Source organism: Passer montanus, unplaced genomic scaffold (assembly GCF_014805655.1).
Source record: "Passer montanus isolate IOZ18808 unplaced genomic scaffold, ASM1480565v1 scaffold29, whole genome shotgun sequence".
Classification (NCBI taxonomy): Eukaryota; Metazoa; Chordata; class Aves; order Passeriformes; family Passeridae; genus Passer; species Passer montanus.
In genome coordinates, this window is record NW_024367596.1 from 8,749,918 (window position 1) to 8,769,680 (window position 19,763).

The 19,763-nt window shown below is 63.9% G+C and overlaps 2 protein-coding genes across 2 annotated transcripts; one reads left to right on the forward strand and one right to left on the reverse strand.

The window, feature by feature from the left end:
• Nucleotides 1-149: 149 nt before the first annotated feature.
• On the reverse strand, nt 150-7,063 carry PRSS56 (serine protease 56). The gene is made up of 17 exons (XM_039713628.1): nt 6,898-7,063; nt 5,993-6,154; nt 5,216-5,413; nt 4,665-4,718; nt 4,167-4,356; nt 3,961-4,069; nt 3,721-3,880; nt 3,451-3,593; nt 3,166-3,325; nt 2,893-3,081; nt 2,639-2,800; nt 2,431-2,494; nt 2,051-2,213; nt 1,500-1,644; nt 1,312-1,392; nt 973-1,088; nt 150-845 (listed from the first exon to the last, which is right to left on the reverse strand). The coding sequence occupies exons 1-17, from the start codon at nt 7,040-7,042 to the stop codon at nt 672-674; spliced, it is 2,415 nt and encodes an 804-aa protein (XP_039569562.1). The 5' UTR covers nt 7,043-7,063; the 3' UTR covers nt 150-671.
• A 179-nt stretch (nt 7,064-7,242) lies between these two features.
• Nucleotides 7,243-18,999, forward strand: SLC12A9 (solute carrier family 12 member 9). The gene is made up of 15 exons (XM_039713764.1): nt 7,243-7,378; nt 8,497-8,700; nt 9,069-9,287; nt 11,330-11,464; nt 11,637-11,774; nt 12,003-12,302; nt 12,520-12,627; nt 12,734-12,845; nt 12,941-13,098; nt 13,364-13,446; nt 13,780-13,904; nt 15,216-15,408; nt 15,577-15,751; nt 16,471-16,617; nt 17,071-18,999. Exons 1-15 carry the CDS (start codon nt 7,243-7,245, stop codon nt 17,898-17,900), a joined length of 3,063 nt encoding a protein of 1,020 aa, XP_039569698.1. The 3' UTR covers nt 17,901-18,999.
• Nucleotides 19,000-19,763: the final 764 nt, after the last annotated feature.

Here is a 19,763-nt window from a genome sequence, read left to right on the forward strand (position 1 = left end):
CAGGGCTGGCACCCACCACTGACCACGGACCCTGGGCACACTCAGCCCCTGCATCAGGAGGTTTCATGTGGGTCCCAGAGGGGTGTCACCAGGGTGAGCAGCAGTGCTGTGCTGGGGGTGCTGCATGGACAGGAGGGTGTCTGACCCCTGGGGAAGGGGCTGGGGAGTCTGTGCCAGGGTGGGCACAGCAGCAACCACGCCTGGAGGCATCACCTCAGAGTACAAGGGGGATAGGAAGGGGGATGCAATGGGGTATCATAGCTCCCCTGGAAAGTCCCTCCCCAGTCACCCACTTCACCAGCACTCTCTGGCGCAGCACTCGCTTCACATTCGCCAGCTACTGGAAAATAGAGCCCTTCTTTATTGAAAAATAAACCTTCTCTGTACAAATAAATAACAGCTCAGGTGCCTCTGGGGAAGATGGGGTGAGGGTGGGCTTGCCAAGGTGGGGGTTCCAGGGGAGAGGAGGACTGTGATTCCTGGCTGAGATGCTTCAGGTACCCACCAGGACCCCATTGCCCTGGGGAAGTAAGGAAGTGCTGGTGGGAAGACAGACTGAGGTACAACTGGGGAGAAAGGGGTGGAAGAGCCTAAGACTGGGAGTGGAGTGTGTTTGAAGGACATAAGGGACACCTGCCCAGAGCCTCTCCCCATGCTGGCACACTGCCCCATTAGGTTTTCAGCGCTTCGAGCGCCAGAGCGACAAGGCCAGGCATGCTACGGGCCAGTGTGTCACTCTCCAGCCCCACAAGGCCAGTGAAGGCCGTGGGGCGGCCCCCTACGGTGGCCCGGACCTGTGCCCGGTACAGTCCCTTGGTGTTTTTGGAGCCCAGGTCCACCAGGATCTGTGGGGAGACAACAGCACCGTGAGTCCCAGGGCAGCCATGGGCAGAGCGGGACAGTGGCAGGCTGGGGATGGCACTGCCTGGCTGCCGGGGTGTGTGGCCCGGGGCGGCTGGATGGGGCACTCACCTCTTGGAAGGTCATGGCCAGGTGTGCCTCGGGCACCCGCAGCACCCAGGCGTACAGGTCGCGCACCGCGCCCACCCGCACTGCCGACTCCTTGAGGCCAGGGCAGGCTGCAGCCCCTGGGACAGGCAGGAGAGACATGGAGGGGACATCAGGGATCGATCCCAGGGCACCATGCTGCTGCCCACCACAGCGAGGAGCACCCTGGGGACAGCAGGGGAGCATGGGCAGAGCAAAACCGTCCCACTGAAATGGGACAGCCCTGAGACAGGGGTGCAAGGCTGGGCTTGTCACCGTTCCCATGGTGACACCCAGCACCCCGTGGTATCTGTGGGAGCTTACCTCTGCCCACACCTGCCTCCTCCTCCTCTTCCTCCTCTATCCTGGGCAGCTCCGTGGGCACCAGTTCCCGTTTCTCCCTCCCTGCCACAGAGAGAGGTGTAAACGGCCGGCGGGCACTGCCCGGACACAGAGCTGGCCGGTGCATGGACACCCTGCTGCCCCAGTGCCCCCAGTTCCTCCAGGCTCACGGGGTTCATGGCTTGGCACGGGGGTCCCTGCCACCTCTCCAGATGGCTCCATGGCTTCCAGGGTGGTGCCAAGGTCCAGCTCTGCCCGCAGCTGGGTGAGGAAGGCTCCTCCCTGTGCCAGCATCTCCTCCACCACATCTTCACCCTGATGAAGGGAAGAGTGGGACAGGCTGGGCGATGGGGCACCCACAGGGCACCCGTGGGCACAGCCATGTGCACGGTGGCAGAGTGAGGGCATGGGTGGGCTGGTGTCAGACAGGGCATTGGTGACATGCAAGTGCTTTGTGGCTGTGTTGGGTCAGATCCTAAGCTGCAGGGTCAGACCCATGGCTGGCTCTGCACTGGCTGGACTCGGAGCACTGGTTTATTTGGGGAGGGTGAGATGCCCCTTCTGTGGTGGCAGAGTGAGAGATGCCACTTCTGCAGCTGCACAGAGGACAATGGACCCAAGGGATGTCAGGAGGGGACACAGGGGAACTGAATGGGTTTGGTCCCTGTTGGCTCAGTCACAAGAGGACAGGGGTTCCCCCAGCCTGTCCCTCCCCACATACCTGCAGGAAGAGCTGCATCTCCCCAGAAAGCTGCTCCCTGTCCTGTGTTGTCACCAGGTGGCTGTCCCCTGCCACAGTCCTCAGAGCCTCCACCCAGTCCTGCAGCTGGGGTCCCACCACCCCAAAAAGCTCTGCAAAGGGGGGCAGCAGCTCGCCCCCCCACCTGGAAGCACAACGGGGCGAGCTCAGACTGGGTGGGCAGTGCCACCCTCTGCACCCCCCCTGGGCACCCTGTGGGAATGTCCTGGCAGCAGCAGGAACAGGATCCCCTCCAGGCTGTCCCCAGAATGCCATGTCAGTGCCCATCAGTATCTCAACCACCACCCCAGCCTCTTTAGCCCCTCATCCCGTGGCCCACCTGAGGGAGCCATGGGCCTCACCTGCTGAGGGGTCTCTGGGGTTCCACTGCTGTGGGGCTGGATTGTCCCCCTGCCACAGCCAGGCCTGTGGGAACAAGAAAAGGACAAGACAAGGGATAGAGGAGCCCTGTTGGGAAGCCAGGGCAGGCTGCTGGCGCTCCAAGCACCAGCACAGGGGAGACTGAGGGGACCCCAACCGGGCATGGGGTGGTCCAGCCTGGGCGAGTACCTGGGGCATCCCTGCGGACACGGGGAGGGAAGAAGTGCCCATAAATCTTGCCCAGGAGCTGGGGCAGAGTGCGGGTGAGGAAGGAGAAATCAAACTGGTTTCGGATGAAGTCCCCAGCCTGGTGCAAGAGATCCACCAAGGTCTGGGCATAGGAGTGCAGCTCTGTGGGCATAGAGGGAAAGACGTGACCTTGGCCCCACGCCAGAAATGGGGTCCCTCCCTGCACCCTAGCCCTGGCACGACCCCCAGCTCACCACATCTTCTCGTCCTGGCGTGGCAGGTCTCCTCGGCCAGACGGGCACAGGTGGCCCGGCCCTGAGGTGCCCGGCAGGACGCGGCGTAGAAGGAGCAGAGACGGGAGCGCTCCGGGGACTGCTGCTCGGGGGGCAGCTGCGCCACGGCCAGCAGGTCGAAGCAGCTCGGTTCTCGGCTGCCAGGGGCAGCTGTGAGAGAACCGGCGCTGCCGTGAGTGCCGAAAACCCCCTGGGCATCCCCGTGCCCCGTGCGGTGCGGCCAGGAGCACTCACAGTGCATCTGCAGGCTCAGCCAGTCCGTGAAGGCAGTGACACGGGTGTACACCCCCGGTTTGCCCCGCTCGCCGCAGCCGTCGCCCCACGAGGTGATACCGTAGAGGACGAAGTGGTGCGAAGTGGGGTCCTCACACGCCAGCGGCCCCCCTGAGTCGCCCTGCAGGGGAAATGCCGGGGCATCGGGCTGGGACCCCAGCCATACTGATGGGCTGTGTGCGTGCCCGGCGCTGTGTGAGGGATTTTTGGAATGGGATGCTGCCAGTCCCTCAGGCACGGTGTTACCTGGCAGGAGTCGATGCCTCCAGACAAATACCCAGCGCAGAACATGGCACTGGTGAGCAGGTCCTTGCCCAGGGCACCCCGGCACGTCTCCTGGCTGAGCAGGGGCACCTGTGCCTCCATCACCACATCGGCTGCGGGTCCCTCTGCCAGGCAAGGCACCCGTTATGGGGTCCCCTGTGCCCGGACATCTCCCTTTCTTCCACATCCCCCTGCCCTGCCCCGGTGCGCTGGGGCTGGGCACCAGAGAGGGCACAGAGGGGAACACCCCACCTTCGTAGAGGGAGCCCCAGCCCGCGATGTAGCAGGGGGTGCCGGGGCTGGGCTCAGCGGAGCCGCTGGGCAGGCACACGGGGCTGACGGTGGGTGATGGGGCCAGCGGCACTGCCAGCTCCAGCAGCGCCAGGTCCCCGTGGAACGTCTTGGGGTTGAACTGGAAGGAGATGTGGGGATGTCGGTGTGGGCTTCTGAGGCATGCACAGGGAGGTGGGAGTGGTGCCCACCTCCACCGACCTTAGGGTGAGGCAGGATGCGCCGGACGGGCACCGCCCGCTTGCCCGCTCCCGGCTTGCCCAGCTCGTGGTCGCCCACCACCACTGTCCACGCCAGCTCGTTGCGGTTCCTGGCGGGGTGGGGGGCAGCCAGTTACAGGGGTGATGGCACTGCCCCGTGCCCGCCTCTGCAGGCATCATCCCCGCACTGCCGTGCCCGCCCCGTACCCGCCAAAGCAGTGTGCCGCCGTGAGGACCCAGGAGCGCCCCACCAGCACCCCTCCGCACACCAGCTCCCCGTGCAGCCGCACCGACACCAGCCAGGGCCAGGCGCCCCGCGGGGCCGCGCTGCCGCCCATGATCCGTCCTCGGGGGGCTGTGCCGTTGGCTGCTGGGACCCCGCGGCGCCCACAGCTCCCTGGGGGACAAAGTCGGGATGAGCGGGGCGTCCTGCAGGCCGGCTGCCGGACACCCCGTCTCCCAGGTGGGCTCGGGTGGCCGGGGATGGCAGGTGGAGGGGGTGGCGGGGCAGGCGGCGCGTCGGGCGCGCTGTCAAGCCTCATCGTGCTCACGGAGGCGAGCGGGCGGAGGGCCGGGGGCACCCCGCAGCCCGGCAGCTGCCGACGCTAACCTCTGCCCCCCGGCCCAGCAGGCAGCCGGGGGCCGGGGGCGCCCGCCGGAGCGGTGGGGGGGTGGCGTGGGCACGGCGGGGCCGCCCCGGCTCACCTGGCATTGCCGCCTCCGCTGCTGCGTCAGGACTCGGGGCCGCGGCCACCGTCTCTGCAGGGACAGGCTGTCATGGCATGTGGGGCACTCCCCACCGATGTCCACCTGCTGTCCCTGCTGTCCTGAAGTCGCTCCAGTTCCTTTCAGTGCCCCCAGCCCCCCCTCAGCCCGAACAAACATCCCTGTACCACCCCAGGGAGTGCTCATCACCCCCAGGGACTCGGTATGCCCAGCCTCCCCTTGCCCACTTTGCCCACCACAGATGGTTCATTGCCCCTCAGTGTCCCAGCCCAGCCCAATTTGCTCATGACTCCGAACACCTCCATCCCCCAAATCTCCAATTCCCTTCCCAGATCCAACTCCCAGCCTTCCATCCCACCAGAGATCCCTTTTCGCCCTATCATACCCACACCTCCACCACCTCCCAACTCCATCCCAACACCCTCTGTCACCCCAACACCCCATATCCCTTCCAAGCATCCCCTGGGGAAACCCCATTTGTTATTGTAGGGTCTCCGGGAGGAGCCGGGGGGGTGCAGGTGCCCACTCACGGCACTCCTGGAGGCGGTGGCGGCAGAGCTGGGCGCTGAGCGGGGCGCAGGCGTGCAGGGCCCCCTCGGGTGGGCACAGGCGCTGGTAGGGGGCACAGGCCTGGCTCAGCGCCCGGTTGCGCTGGGGCAGCTCGGGCAGTGCCTGGGCATCCAGCAGGGCCTGGCAGCTGGGGGGCATGGCCGGGGGCACAGCTGGTGCTGCAAGGACAGCAGGGCTGTGGGCATCGCCGTGTCCTCCCTGCGCTACTCTGCCCCGGCCACCCATCTCTGCTTTGGGATGGGTGGGAAGGGAGCATGATAGGCTGTGGAGTCAGCATGGTTTGGTAGGGTCTTCTGGGTACTGGGGTAGGTTTTTGGGGTGAATATCTGAAAAGTTCACAAGGGATCAGGCAATGTTTTGGATAGGGCTCCAGGTGATTGGGTAAGATCTAGATGCAAGGGGAATTGCTTGGGCAGGGTTGTTAGCAGTTAGGGATATATTTCGGGAGTCTGGGTGCTGCTTTGGTAAAAGCCTGTAGGCTAAGCCTGTAGGGGATGAGTATGGTTTGGGTAAGATCTTGGGGTATCATTTTGATAGGATTTCTAGGGGATGATGTAGGCATCCAAATATTTGGGTAGAGTCTCCAGGCATTGAGTGCAGGTTTTAGTAGGATCTTCTGGGCATGGGATGCTGTTTGGATAGGACCCCTGGGCTGCGTTTGGGGATCCTGGGTTCTACTTGGGTAGGGTCTCCTGGGGACAGGGCAGGGCAGTGGGGGTGATGGGGCCATGACTCACGTGGGCAGCGGCCGGTGATGTTGGCGCAGGGTGGGAAGAGGCAGGGGGCACAGAGCCCGCAGGCACCCCGCTGCCGCTGCTGCTCGGCCAGCGCCCGCTCCAGCGCCAGCAGTGCGCTCCTGAGAGCCGCCTCCAGCACCAGCGTCCCCCGGCTGGACAGCGCTGATGGGTGCACAGGGTGCTCAGACCCCCAGAGCCCCCACTGCTGCCCCCCACCACAGCCACGGGGTGCTCCCAGCCTGCCTGGTGCCTGCGCCCCGATATTGCCACGGCAGGTGTCAGGCTGGGCACGGCCTGTCGCCCTTTGACATTGCCTAGAGCGACAGCCACCAGTGTCACCTCCCTGCTGGAACTGGCACATGCACACCTGGGTGTTTGCCAGGTCTCTGTGTTCCTGTTTTACGTGGAGGCAGGGTGTGAACCCAGGCAGGTGTGCCCACATGTGTGCCTCCGTGCACACTTTTGAGCACACACTTGTGTGCACCAGGGTCTGTGTGCCCGTGTCTGCCTGTTCCTGCGTGTGCCCATGTGTGTGCAGTCCTGTGCCAGCCCAACGTGTGCATCCCCCCGTGTGCCCCTCTCTGTGACCACCTGTATCCATGCAGAACCACCTTCCTGCTGGCCATGCCCTGGCAGATTGTCCCCTGAAAGTGGAACAGTGCTGGTGCTGTGGGGCATGAACCACAGTACCCCCTGCACCCCCTGTGTCCCCCAGTGCCACTGGCAGCACTTGACACTCAGTTCAGGCATGCCCCGGGTTTTAGGTGGTTTTGACAAGGACCTTGCCATCCTGCCTGTGCTGCCACCCTACCTGAGAGTAAGCCCAAGGATCTTGTCTCCTACGGCCACCCCATCTGCAGCCAAACTCTCCCGCAAAGACGCCCCCGTCCCTGTGCCCCACTGACCTTGCAGGACGCTGGCCGGCATGGGGTACAGCCTCTGGCCCAGGGGAGCCCCCCCCACCAGCTGCAGCAGCGGCAGCAAAAGCACGGGGGGGACCAGCCGGACCCCGAGAAGACCGTCCCGTGTCCTCTTCCCTCTTTGCTCCATCCCCGGGCGGGCAAAGGGGGGCAGGCGGGGGGAACCCCCGAAATGCCCGAGGCAGGCAAAGAGGGATGGATATATACGGTGCCCCCCGGGCGGTGGGAGGAGAGAGGGGCCGGGGGAGCACAAACAGGCGAGTTCATTAATGTCGCGCCAAGATGCCAGCTCGGGGCGGGGGGCGCGGGGGGGGCGCAGCCGGGGCCTCAATGCCGCCTTTGTTCGACGAGGCCTCCGGGCGGGCAGCATCAGACGGGCGCTGCGCTCCGGCGCTGCCCGCGGCCCTTGATCATTTTCACGCCAAGCCCTGGCCGCGCCACCCTCCCTCCTGCGGGCCCCGGGCGGGTGGGAACGCACCGGCGGCTGCGGGCGCGGGGGGCCCGGGCTGGGCGTGGGAGCCCCGCCGGAGGTTTCAAAGGCGGGCAGCGCTCCGGGAGCGGACAAGGCGGGGGAAGAAGAGGCGGGGGTGTCCGGGGCGGGGGGTCCCCGCTCTCCGTGCCAGCCCAACCCCGGCTGACAGATCGCACTGCGCCCTGTCCTGCCTGGGGTGCAGGAAGGAGGACGTGACCCGGCAAGGGGCAGGTGGCACCGTGTCACCTGCTGTCCTTCTTGCTTGTTCTCTTCTTCAGCAGCGTGCCCGGGATGGGGACAGCTTTGGCTCCAGGGATGGGAGGTCTGCACTCACCAGCTCAGCTGGGCAGTCTGCTACGTGCCTGCCGCTCGGCTGGTCGCTGGCACCAGGTTTTGGGGTGCCACTGCCTTGCCCTAGTTGCCCCCCTCCTGTGCCCACGAGCCCAGCCTCAGCTCCTTTGGTGAAAGAGTGCAGCTGCATCTCCATCACTTCTTCGGGGTGCAGCAGATGCCCGTGCCCCTACCTCTGTCTCTGTAAAAGGAACTGGGGTTTCTGGGTCCTATGTCCATTTGTGGGGTGCCCATCTTTGTTCAGGGGAAAGATGGGTGCCCTCTGTCTTTGCTAGGGGTAGGGGGTGTCCGTGCCCTCATGTCTGCTGGGGAACATGGGGTGTCCGTGCTCAAACCTCTGTACTCCCTAGAGGGTACCCACACCCCCCGTAAGTGCAGCAGGTGCCCGTGTCCCCATCCCCACTTCGAGTCCGGGGGGTGCCCGTCCCCATTAAGGGCAGGAGCGGCTCCGTGCCCGCGCTCCCCCGCTCCTCCCGGCCGCGATGGTGCCAGCGGGGCGCGGACAATGCCGCCTCAGTGGCACATCAAAGGCACGGGCTGCCCGCGGCTGGCACGGCGACAGGCCCGCCGCAGATGAAAGCCCCGGCCGCGCGGGCTCCCACCTCGGCCGCGGGGGCACGCCGTGCCTCGCCCCACGGGGGACGGCGGGGCCGAGTGGGGGGACACGGCGCCGCGGCACGCAGGGGAGCGCTCTCCCGTGTCCCGCACGGATCCCCCCGCAGCGGTGACACGCGGGGGTCCGATCGCTCTGCTGACCGCAGAGCGGGTGCTCGAGGCCGGAGCGGTGCTCGCCCCCGGCCGCACCGTGCCCCCCGCTCCCGGTGCCGGTGCCAACCCCATTAACCTAATTGGCGAGGCGCTCGGCCGCCCCGGGCGGCGGCGGCAGTGGGACCCCGGGGCCCGGGCAGATCCCAGCCCTGGCAGCGGGCAGGGGGGGACGCTGCCCCCGGTGCCCCAATTGTCCGGTAATTGGCGCGGGCAGCCGAGCCCGGCCGGCAGCGCCGCGGGGCGGGGGAGCGGACATCGGCGGGGGCTGCACCGGAGCTCCGGGGGTGCCCGGGGCTACACGAGTCGGGATCAGGTGCTGGCCTTGGGGGGTCGGGGACAGGGGGCGCGTGGCGACGCAGGGGCGGGTTTTGGGGTGCGAGAGGAGTGGGGCGAGTTCGGAGGAGGCGAGTGGGGGGCAGTGCCGGGTACTAGAGCGGGGAGCCCCCGGAAGGGCGGAGGGCAGTGGGTGTAGAGTGACTCGGGCTGGGGAGGAAGTCACTGTGGGGTGCTGGGGTGGGGCTGGGGGTGCTGTGGGAGAGCATTTTGGGACAGGGGCCGTGACAAGAGCGGGGGGCTGGGGGCGGGGCCAGAGTGCAGGGTGGGCTGGCGAGCTCGGAGCGCAGCGCGCTGCTCACGTACCGCCTGTGCGGCGGCTCGGCCGAGGAGGAGCGGGGCCGGGAGCGCGGCCGGGCCGCCGCCGCCCCCCGCAAGCTGCCCACATTCCTGGGCGTTGTGGTGCCCACGCTGCTCTCCATGTTTAGCGTCGTTCTCTTCCTGCGCCTCGGTGAGTGCCGCCGCCCCCGGGGCATCCCCCGCTCCCGGCCGCGGCCCGGGGCCCCTCGAGAGTCACCAGCTCCGCCTGGTGCCCCCAGCTCGGCCCCCGTCTAATCCCGGGGCCCCCGCCTCTGGAGCCCCGAGCCACCCAGTCTGGGTCGCCAGTGCCCTCCCAGTGCCCTCTCCTGGGCCTCCGTCTGTGCTGCAGTCCCAGTGCTCCCCTCCAGTGCTCCCCAGTGCCCTCAGTCTCGGGCCCCCGTGCCTTTCCCCTGCCTGCTCAGTTCCGGCCCGGGCTGGGGTCCCAGTGCTGTGTCCCCACCTGACCCCACTAGGCTGGGGGCTCGGGTCTCAGGACCCAGCGACAGGAACCTGCACTGCAGAAACCCAGTTAGGACCTTAGGGACCTGCGTAAGGGACGCTAGTTCAAAACCCTGGTGTTCCACGAGTGGAATTCTGTGTCTTTCCCGTGCCTTCCCTAAACGGGATTCCAGTGCCTTCATGCCCACCTGTCCCCTAGTGCTGGGACCCGACTGCTCCTCGGGCATCCTCCAGTGGCAGGCTCCAGCACCTCAGTTCTCTCCTGCATCCCATTCCGTGTCCCAAGGGCAGAACCCTGGTGTCCCCCAGCGGATACTCAGCTGCCCCTCTGTGTGTGTGCAAAGGGCACACGTTGTTTCCCAGTCTGCCCCCAGTTTGGTTATGAGTCTGTTACTGGGACAGGGGGGCAGGATGGGCACGGGCCGGGGCAGCTGGCAGCCTTTTGGGGGCCCTGAAGGAATGGGTGCCCCAGCGTGGCCCTGGGCAGGTGGGGGTGGGCAGTGTTTGCTCTTGGTCCGGGGACGGGAAAAGCTTTTCCTCTTTCGCTTTCCGCCCACGGAAAGCCCGGGGCGGGAGTTGGCTGCGTGCCCGGGGGGCCCCACCGGGCCGTGGGGGGGCTTGAGACCATTCCCCTGTCTGGGAGATCCCCCAGGATGGGGGCACGGCGCTCCCCTGTCATCATTCACCCCTTTCCCTCTCCCCTGCTTGGAGACTTCATAGAGGCTCTGACTCCCCAGCCCCAGAGCGGCACCGGCCTCTCCCTGCCTGGCCTGGCCCCCCGCCCGGGGCTGTGTTACCCCGGGGACCGCGGGGCTGTAGGGGAGTGTCGGGTGGAGGGGAAGGAAAGCTGCCAGGAAGAGGAACTTTCCTGCTCTGGGGGGCCAAGGCTCTCCCTGTCAGCTCCCGCTTCCCCCACACCTCACACGCTCCCCAGATCTCCTGGGTTAGCAGCCCCTCCTGCTCAGGCCCGCGGTGCTTTTGGGGCATCCCTTTATTTCCACCAACACCCCCACCCACCCTTACATGTGGCACTCGGGTGCCCTCCGGCTCTCTGGGGACCGCAGCGGGTGCCCTCAAAGCCCCAAGGGCTCCTTGCGGTGCCGGTGCCCCGGTCACCCCCCGTGCTCTGCCGCGGGCACAGCCGCGGCCTGGCCTGTGGCCGCGATAGGGCATCGCCCTCAGCCGCCGCATCCCCTTCCTGCCCGCGCTGCCGCCAGCCGGCATCGCTGCCCTCACCCGGGCACGGCCGGGGGGGCTCTGGGCTCCCTCTGCGGGAACACCCATCCACCCACCCCGCTGGGAGCGGTGCCTGGCAGGGACACCCGGGCTGCCTCTACTTCCTGCTGCGCTGTAGGCAAGCGGGGCAGCAACGGGATCCCTGTGGAGAGCTCCTGACTCCCCGCTCTGGGGAACAAGAGTGGCAGCAGGGCACAGGGGTCCCAGCACCAGAGCCCCTTCCCTGTTTGTTTGGTTTTTGGACACACCTGGGCCAGACATGGGTGGAAAATGGAGATACCCTGAGGGCGGGAGACACTGGTGTGTGCTGCTGTGGGTGGGAGGTGGAAGCATCTTCATCCTGGAACAGAGGGGGCTGGCAGGTCCTGGGGGGAGCTGTGGGCACAGGGATGGGAGTGGGCACATGCCTCAGTGGGGTGAGGTCTGTGTGGTGGCAGTGCCCAGGGACTCTGTCCATGCTCAGCTAATGGGCACGCTGGCCTCTCCTGTCCTCGGCAGGGTTCGTGGTGGGTCATGCTGGATTGTACCAGGCCCTGGCCATGTTTGCAGTGGCATACTTCATCATTGGCATGACGGTGCTGTCTGTGTGTGCCATTGCCACCAACGGGGCACTGGATGCTGGAGGAGCCTACTGTATCCTTTGCTGTGGGTGCTGCTGGGACAGAGCATGTGGGACAAAATTGGGTGACTACCCAGTGGCCTTGGGGTGCCATGCTGTGGCTGGGACCCTGTTGGCCTGGGAGAGAGGGGTGGGAGCATCTGATGGTGGTTTGTGCTGCTGACATCTTCCCTTGACTCAAGCAAGATATGATCAGCCGTGCCTTGGGCCCGGAGTTTGGGGGCAGCATCGGGATCATGTTTTTTCTGGCCAATGTGTGTGGCAGTGCCCTCTATGTGCTGGGGCTGGTGGAGGCAGTGGTGGACAGCTTTGGGATCCCGCCTGGTGAGTACCGCCCTGCGTGGTGGCAGGGGACAGCAGGTGTCCCTTACCTGAGCAGCACTAGCGCTGTGCCAGGCATGCCAAGCATCATGCCCAGGGGAGCCAGCCATGGCTCACCCAGCCCTCTGGCCAGTGAGTTGGTGCCCATCATGCCTGGCACAATGCTAGTAGCTCTCAGCTCCCAGAGACGCCCCCTCCGAGCTTTGCTGATCCTGACTTGTCTCTGCCCAGGGCAAGAAGCGGGCACAGGTGTCCACGTCCTGCCCCAGAGCTACTGGTACGAGCTGCTCTACGGCACTGTGCTGCTGGCACTCTGCCTCCTCGTGTGCCTCGTCGGTGCCTCCATCTACGCCAAGGCCACCTTCCTCATCTTCCTCATCGTTGCAGCTGTCCTGGGCACCATCCTCGTCAGCTTCTTTGCCACACGGCCCCTGAAGGTGCCCATCCGCCTGCCCAACGCCAATGGCACTGAGACTGATAATGGCTTCTTCACCGGCTTCTCCCTCAGCACCCTGCGAGACAACCTGGGCGGTGAGGAGAGGCTTCTCCCACCCTGCCTGCCGTGCCCACTGGCACTGCCACATCACATGGGGCTTGCTCAGGGGTGGGGGCAGCTTGTGGGCACAAAGCAGGTGCTGTGGGGTGGTTTCTCCTGTAGCTTGTGTGTGGGGACATAGGGGAGAGGGCCTGTGGTGGGGCTGTGCCGCCCTGGACAGCCTGTCACAGCCCCTGCCCGTTTGTCCTGCAGGTGAGTATAGGGTGGACTACACCACTGGGCAGATGATGAGCTTCAGCTCCGTCTTTGCAGTGATGTTCAACGGCTGCACTGGCATCATGGCAGGCTCCAACATGTCAGGTACGGACGGGAGGTGCCTGGCAGGGTGGCACCAGGAACAGGAACTGGCAGAGATCAGGGGTGTGCTGTGCCTGTGGGCACTAATGCTGCCTGCTCCTGCCCACAGGGGACCTGAAGCGCCCGAGCTACTCCATCCCACGGGGCACCATCTCTGCTGTGCTCTTCACCTACCTCGTCTACAACCTGCTGGCTTTCCTCATGTGTGCCACCTGCAACAGGTATGGCCACCTCTCTGCATGCCAGGGTGTGCCTGCTGCCAGGGCATGCTGGCCTGGCGCAAGGCAGATGCCAGTGTGTCTGTGTCACTCTCCAGGACCCTCCTGCAGAAAGACTACGGCTTCTTGCGTGACATCAGTATCTTCCCACCGCTGGTCACTGTGGGCATCTATGCTGCCACTCTCTCTGCAGCCATGAGCAACCTCATCGGGGCATCCCGCATCCTATATGCTCTGGCCCGGGATGATCTCTTTGGTGAGTGCCCAGAATGCACTGGCACTTGTTGGAGCCCACTCAGCAGGTTGTCCCTGCTGGGGACCAGCCCTGACACCAGGGAACTCCCTTCTTGGTGTGGAGGTGATGGTTTGTGGGTTGGTGTGTGCCCATTTGGGTCACCTGCATGTCCTGGAATTTGCCCCCACCCCAGCACTCAGGGTGGGGATGGGACTCCTGGCTGGTGGTTGAACCTGTGGCTGCCTCCTGGGGTGTCCCAGCCCAGCCTCCCTGCTCTGCCTTGCAGGGCGGGCACTTTCACTGGCCAAGAAGACATCTGCCAGTGGGAACCCAGTGATGGCAGTGATCCTCTCCTGGCTGGTGGTGCAGGTGAGTTTGTCAGCGATGCTTCTTTCTGGGCCTCGGTGGGTGGAGGTTGGTTGTCACCTGGGCTGGGTGTTGTGGAGCCTGGCACATCCCCCTGCCCTGTGGAATTCCTCTCCCAGCCCCCCTGCCCTGGGTGTCCTCCTGCAGTTGTGCCCTTCCCTCCCTGAGGTGGGAGGTATCCCATAAATTAAGGATAAATCACAAAAAGGGAAGGGGATTCCAGTCTGTACCCTTACCCATCATACCCCTGGGATACACCCCCAGTGGGCAGGGATGGCTTGGGCACATGCCTGACGTGCCATCCCAGGGTGTGCATTCACCCTGTGCTCTCTGCAGGTTGTGCTCTTTTCTGGGAAGCTCAACACCATTGCAAGTGTCGTGACAATCTTCTTCCTTCTGGTTTATGCCACTGTCAACCTGGCCTGCCTGGCACTGGAATGGGCCTCGGCCCCCAACTTCAGGTACCCACTACCACATGAGAGAGAGACATGCTGAGATGCTTGGCAGGCACCCATCCCTCCATTCTTCTATCTGTGATTCCCCTGCCACCCCTGTGCCTGAGATTTATGATGAGGTGGTGGGCAGAGATGCTGAATGCCCCTCTCCTGGGCATTAGAGGGACAAAGACACCCCTGTCCCCGGGGAGAGAGAAGGGGACAGGTCCTGGAATGGCACTGGCTTGGCACAGTTCTCGTGCACTGGCACTGCTTTGCTGAGTGGGTACGGATAAATCCAGCACCACTGGGTACCACCCGCCCCCTCCCCTGAGGCTTTCCAGGGTAATTTATAGCCTGGGCCCGGCCGGCTTCCCCCGGGCAGTTTGCCAAGCAGTGATGGAGCCCACTTTCCATTAGCGCTAATTAAACTAACGGGGAAGGGGGAGGGAGGAAGGAGGATTCTGGTGGGAGGAGGAGAAAATATCTTCCAGGAAGAAGGAGTATGTGTAGCAGGCAGGTCCAGCCTGTGCTGCAGGGTGTGGGGTACTCTGGTGTGAGGCAGAGTACCTGCACCCCTGCCCAAATCTGGGGTGCAGGGGGAGCCTGATCTCCCTCCTGGGTGATGCCCACTGCTCTCAGTGCAGGATGCTGACTCCAGAGCAGGGGGAGTCCCCCAGGTGGACAGAGGTGTTGCACAAGTAGGGCTGGGTGGCACTGCTTGGGAGTCCCCCAGAGGTTCCATTCCCAAAGGAAAGCTGCAGCCTGTGCCAGGCTGTGGCTTGGCCCCTGCCCAGCTGCTTCCTTGGCTTGGCAGGGAATGGGGCAGGATCAGTGCCTGGGGGGAGCCTGCTGGCATGGGTAGCAACAGGACCCTCACCCACGCCACATGTGATGCCTCCCCCCTCCCCTCACTGAGGTCTGCATCAAGCACAGCGGAAAAGGATTTTAATTACCTTTCAGGAAAAACAGCAATTAGAGAAAATAACAGCTTCTCGCCTCCCCGCCTCTGCCTCCCTGCACCAGAATGAGCAGGCACCGTGGCTGGCAGTGCTGCCATGCACTACCTGGGTGTTCCAGGACAGTGCCAGCCCCATGGCCATCATTGCCCTGTTTGCCCAGGGCTGGCAGCAACAGGCTGCCCACTGCCCTGGGAGATACCATCTCCCCTCCATAACTTCTCCTCCAGGCACATGGAGGAGACATGCCCTGGGCTGGCACAGCGGAATCACTGGGGGTGGGTGGTGTGGCTGTTTGGCACAGCTCCCCTTGCTGTGCCCTCCCCACAGGCAGCATGGGCACCACATGATGGCAGGTGTCCCCTCCTCCCTGCTGCAGGCCCACTTTCCGGTACTTCACCTGGCACACGTGCCTGCTGGGCATCGCCGGCTGCTGCGTCATGATGTTCCTCATCAGCCCTGTGTCGGCCTCGGCAAGCCTGGGCTTCCTCCTCCTCCTCCTCCTTGCCCTTCACTACCTCTCACCCAGCAGCACCTGGGGCTACATCAGCCAGGCCCTCATCTTTCATCAGGCAAGTGCTGTCCTCCTGTTGTCCCCTTATGGAGTGGAAAGCTGGTGTCCCCGTGGCAGCTCAGCTGTGTCCTGGGCAGCATGTCCTCAGGACTGGCATCCCCAGGGGGTGGTTTGGTGAAACAAAAAGGGTTCCTCACCTGTTTCCCTCCCTCCCTCCATCCTCCAGGTGCGGAAGTACCTGCTGATGCTGGATGTGCGGAAGGACCATGTCAAGTTCTGGCGCCCGCAGATGCTGCTGATGGTGCAGAACCCGCGAGGCAGCGCCCGCCTCATCGACTTTGTCAATGACCTCAAGAAGAGTGGCCTCTACGTCCTGGGCCATGTGGAGCTGCAGGACTTGGGTGAGGATCTGCACTGTCTCCTGTGCTAATGGCTTCTGCACTTTACTGTGGTGCCAGAGGACTCCTGGGCTTCTTGGGTTGACACTGCTGACCAGCTGATGGCTGGGGAATGTCAGCATATTTTGGGCACATGTGTGGCAACATTGGGCTTGGCTGCTGTGAGGGACACACGCACTTATACATGCGTGTGCACGAGTGTCTGTCCCTACACGTGCATGTGTGTAGGACTCCTGTATGTGTGAGTGTTGGCATGCACATGAGGCTTGTCCCAGCCAGGTTAGTGCCTGTACACACCCAGCACACACATGGGCACACACTTGGCACAGCCTTGCACACGTGTGTGCATGTGTCCGTGCTCACCTCATGCCTGCTGCTGTGTGTCCAGGGGTCTTGTGGGTGTTTGCAATCTCATCTGTGTTGTTTTGCACACATGTGCTCTCCCTGGCACATGACATGGCTGATGCACAGGCTCTGTTCCCCCTTCCCTGCTGTTGCTGTGGTGACTAATGGCCTGAAATTGGGGAGTGGGGATGGGGCTGCCTTGGTTTTTTTTACATATTTGTGTACACTTTTATATCTCTCTCTGTAAGCACCTACATCCCTCTCTCCATCTCACAGGTGATGGGGTGGGCACAGGGTTTTGCAGCAGGGGTGGACACCAGGGTTAGCCCCAGTATGAGATATCTGTCCCACTGATGCTGCTTTTGTCCCCCACCCAGACATGCTGCCCTCGGATCCGCTGCAGCCCCAGCAGGACTCGTGGCTCAGCTTGGTGGACAAACTGAATGTCAAGGCCTTTGTCAGCCTCACCCTTGCACCCTCGGTACGGCACGGTGTCCGGCAGCTCCTCTTCACCTCTGGCCTTGGTAAGTGGTGCCTGGTCTGGACATGAGTGAGGGTCCATCCTGCTGTCCCTGTGGGTTGAGAAGTGCCAAGGGGTTTGGAGGAACCTGGATGGTCGATGCCAGAGCAAAGTTTGCTCTTGGAAGCATCTGGGACGAGCTGTAGGCATTTTTGGGGTTTGGAAGCATCATTGTTGTCAGTATTGAGGGGCTCAAAGACACCCAGATGAGATTTTCTGAGGGATTTGGAAGCACCCAGTGTGGGCAGTCCCAAAGCCAAGTGGGAGAGGTATTGAGTGGGCAGTGCAAAAATCGAGTCAGGTCTTGGAGCTATCTGGGTGTGATCCTGAGGGGTCTGAAACTGGCAGGGTGAGCAATGCCGAAGTCAAGCTGTGGCTTGTTGATGCCTGCAGTGCCAGGAGGGCTGGTGGAACCCTCTGCCTCTGCTCAGCTGGGCTGATGTGCTCTCTCTGGCAGGTGGGATGCGCCCCAACACCCTGGTGCTGGGTTTCTACGACGACGAGGCACCGCAGGATGGTCTAGCCCGGCACCCCGCCTTCACCAGCGCCCGTGAGGAGATCCCCCTGGGCTTCCCCCCGCTGCGGGCACCCACCACTCCCAAACAGCTGTCAGCCCGGGAGTACGTGGGCATTGTGGCTGATGCCCTGAAGATGCTCCGCAATGTGCTGCTGGCCCGGCAGCTGGAGAGCCTGGACAAGGCCTGGGAGCTGCGGCGGGCCGCCAGCCCCCCGCCCACCATCCACGTCTGGCCCGTCAACCTGCTGCGGCCCGACAGCGCCCGCTACGCCGACACCTGCAGCCTGTTCCTGCTGCAGATGGCCTGTGTCCTCAACATGGCACGGGCCTGGCGACGCGCCCGCCTGCGCCTCTTCCTCTGCGTGGAGGCAGGCACCATGCCCCATGCCCAGGAGGAGAAGCTGCGCCAGCTCCTCAAGGACCTGCGCATCCAGGCCCAGATCCAGCTGGTGCCGTGGGATGCCATCACCCGCCTGCACTGGCAAACCTGCCAGGGACCTCCAGGAGGGCCAGAAGAGGAAGAGGAGGAAGGGGTTGTGAACTTCCCGACCAACACCACCCTAGTGTCAGATGAGTACGTGTGTGCTGCCAACAAACTGGTCCTGGAGCAGAGCCCCGCGCCGGCCGTGCGCTTCCTGTACTTGCCGCGGCCGCCGGCCGACACCAGCCTCTACCCGCTGTACCTGCACCAGCTGGAGCTGCTCACCCGCGGGCTGGGCCCCACCGTGCTGGTGCACGGGGTGAGTGCTGTCACCAGCACCCAGCTCTAGGTGACCCCCAGGTCCCCCTCAGCTCCCTGCACCCTCCTTTGCCCAGTGCCTTTAGCAGCCTGAGGATGGCCCCAGTGTTTCCATCCTGGTGGACAAAGAGGGTACCCCACAGTGAGAGGTGGGTGCAGGGAGGGGGTTTGATTTTTGGGGATGTCTCCTGCAGAGGATTAAAGCTGCCCTAGCAGGATCCTGGCACAGCTCTGGGTCTGGACGGGCAGCACGGTGCATTCACGGTGCCTTTTCTTTGGAGGAGGGCATAGCAGGGTCCTGGGGGAGGCAGGCACTGGGTGCCCCAGTTGTCTGCTGGGAGCCCCTTCGTTGCACTCTGCAACCCCCTCTGTACTTCCTCCCCTGCCGCAGCCCCCGTCCTCTCCTCCGCCAGCTCCTCCGGGCACCCAGCCAGCAGCGGGGATTGATTAAAGGCAGCCTCGACCTTGGTGCCCCAGCTCCCCGCCATCCTCCTGCCTTTCATTAGGAAAAATTAAATGGGAAAGGGTGGGGGAGGGGAGCCAGGAGGCCTGGGCTCCCTGTGTGAGGCTAGGTGGGTGGGGGAAGCAGTCGGGTGCTGGCCCTAATGGCTGCAGCGTATGGCACCCTGGATCTTGCTCCGTACCCCCAGTGCTGTTGGATGGGGGCTATCCAGATGCTTTTATCTGTAGTCCCCCCCACCACTATGGCTGCTGATCCCCTGGTGCTGGCAGGAAATTTGGAAGTTATTTGTGGTGGGGTCCTTACCCACACACCTGGGTCTCCTGACCTGTTTCTTTGGGCATTTTTATTTTCCCACACACATCATGACCTGCAGGGGGAAGCTGGCCTTGCCCCCTGCCCTCCCTTATTGATTAGAGGAGGGCAGGAAATTGCCTGGGTGCTCGACAATAAATCCATCGGGTGCCTGGCGGGTGGGCAGTGTGCCCAGTGCTGCCTGATGGATTGCTTCCTATTAGCCCCAGCACGGGGGTGCTCCCAGCCAGGCTGAGCTCCAGCAGGGTGACAAGTGTGGCACTGCTGCCTGTGCCTGCTCTCACCAAACCTGGCACTGCTGGCTGGCAGCTCTGGTCAGGCAGAGGGCTGACAAAACCCAGGTGGTTGGGTGCAGCTGGGGGCAAAAATGGTGGAGACCCACATTTTGCAGTGGATTGTGCCCTGGCTGGGGAGGAGGGGCTGGGGCTGGCTTTGCTCTCTGCTGCAGGAGCTGGTGCCCTGGGGCGAGCACCACGCATCCCACGGGATTTATTTACAAACAGTCGGAAGCTGGCACAGGACAGCCTGGCACCAGCGGGACCCGGAGGCCTATAATGTTAATTATCACCACGTAATTAAAAGCCCATAAAAAGCCTCACACTTCATTAAATTAAAGCTTCCCCTCACTGTGCCCATGGGCTCCAGCAGAGTTAACCTTGGCCATGCCAGGCACCAGCACCTCTGCAGGTGAGATTCTGGGGCTAGGGCTGCATGGGACTCCAGGCTCAGCACCATGCAGCACCCCACAGCATTGTAGGGGTGAGCATGAGCACGAGCACTCTGTGACACCGTTTGTGTCACACCTGGGCCGCGTGTGCCTGGGCTCATCCAGGGCTGCTGTCCCACTCAGCACGGACGTGGACACGTGTGCCCATGGCACCACTGCAGACACGCTGTCACAGCCGCCGTGGCACGAGCAGGGGCTGACACGGGCACATGCACAGCCAGGTGTGTAACGCAGCAGAGGCAGCGCCGCACGCCCGCAGCGCGGCTCCCGCAAACCGGCTCTGGCACGCAGCGCCCACGCGGCACACACCTACACAAACAGCATTTTCCTCTTTCCCAACAGCCAGAGGTGCAGACAAACAGCTGCATTCACACCCCTGCATCGCCTCCAGA

What these genes read in the sequence shown, in the direction of transcription:
- PRSS56 (XM_039713628.1), bottom strand. Translation starts at nt 7,042, where the DNA reads ATGGAGCAAAGAGGGAAGAGGACACGGGACGGTCTTCTCGGGGTCCGG. An exon ending in GCCGGCCAGCGTCCTGCAAG is followed by an intron (nt 6,155 to 6,897) that starts GTCAGTGGGGCA and finishes TGCACCCATCAG; the next exon opens with CGCTGTCCAGCCGGGGGACG. An exon ending in CATCACCGGCCGCTGCCCAC is followed by an intron (nt 5,414 to 5,992) that starts GTGAGTCATGGC and finishes CTGTCCTTGCAG; the next exon opens with CACCAGCTGTGCCCCCGGCC.
- SLC12A9 (XM_039713764.1), top strand. Translation starts at nt 7,243, where the DNA reads ATGCCGCCTTTGTTCGACGAGGCCTCCGGGCGGGCAGCATCAGACGGG. An exon ending in CGTTCTCTTCCTGCGCCTCG is followed by an intron (nt 9,288 to 11,329) that starts GTGAGTGCCGCC and finishes TGTCCTCGGCAG; the next exon opens with GGTTCGTGGTGGGTCATGCT. An exon ending in CCTCTTCACCTCTGGCCTTG is followed by an intron (nt 16,618 to 17,070) that starts GTAAGTGGTGCC and finishes TCTCTCTGGCAG; the next exon opens with GTGGGATGCGCCCCAACACC.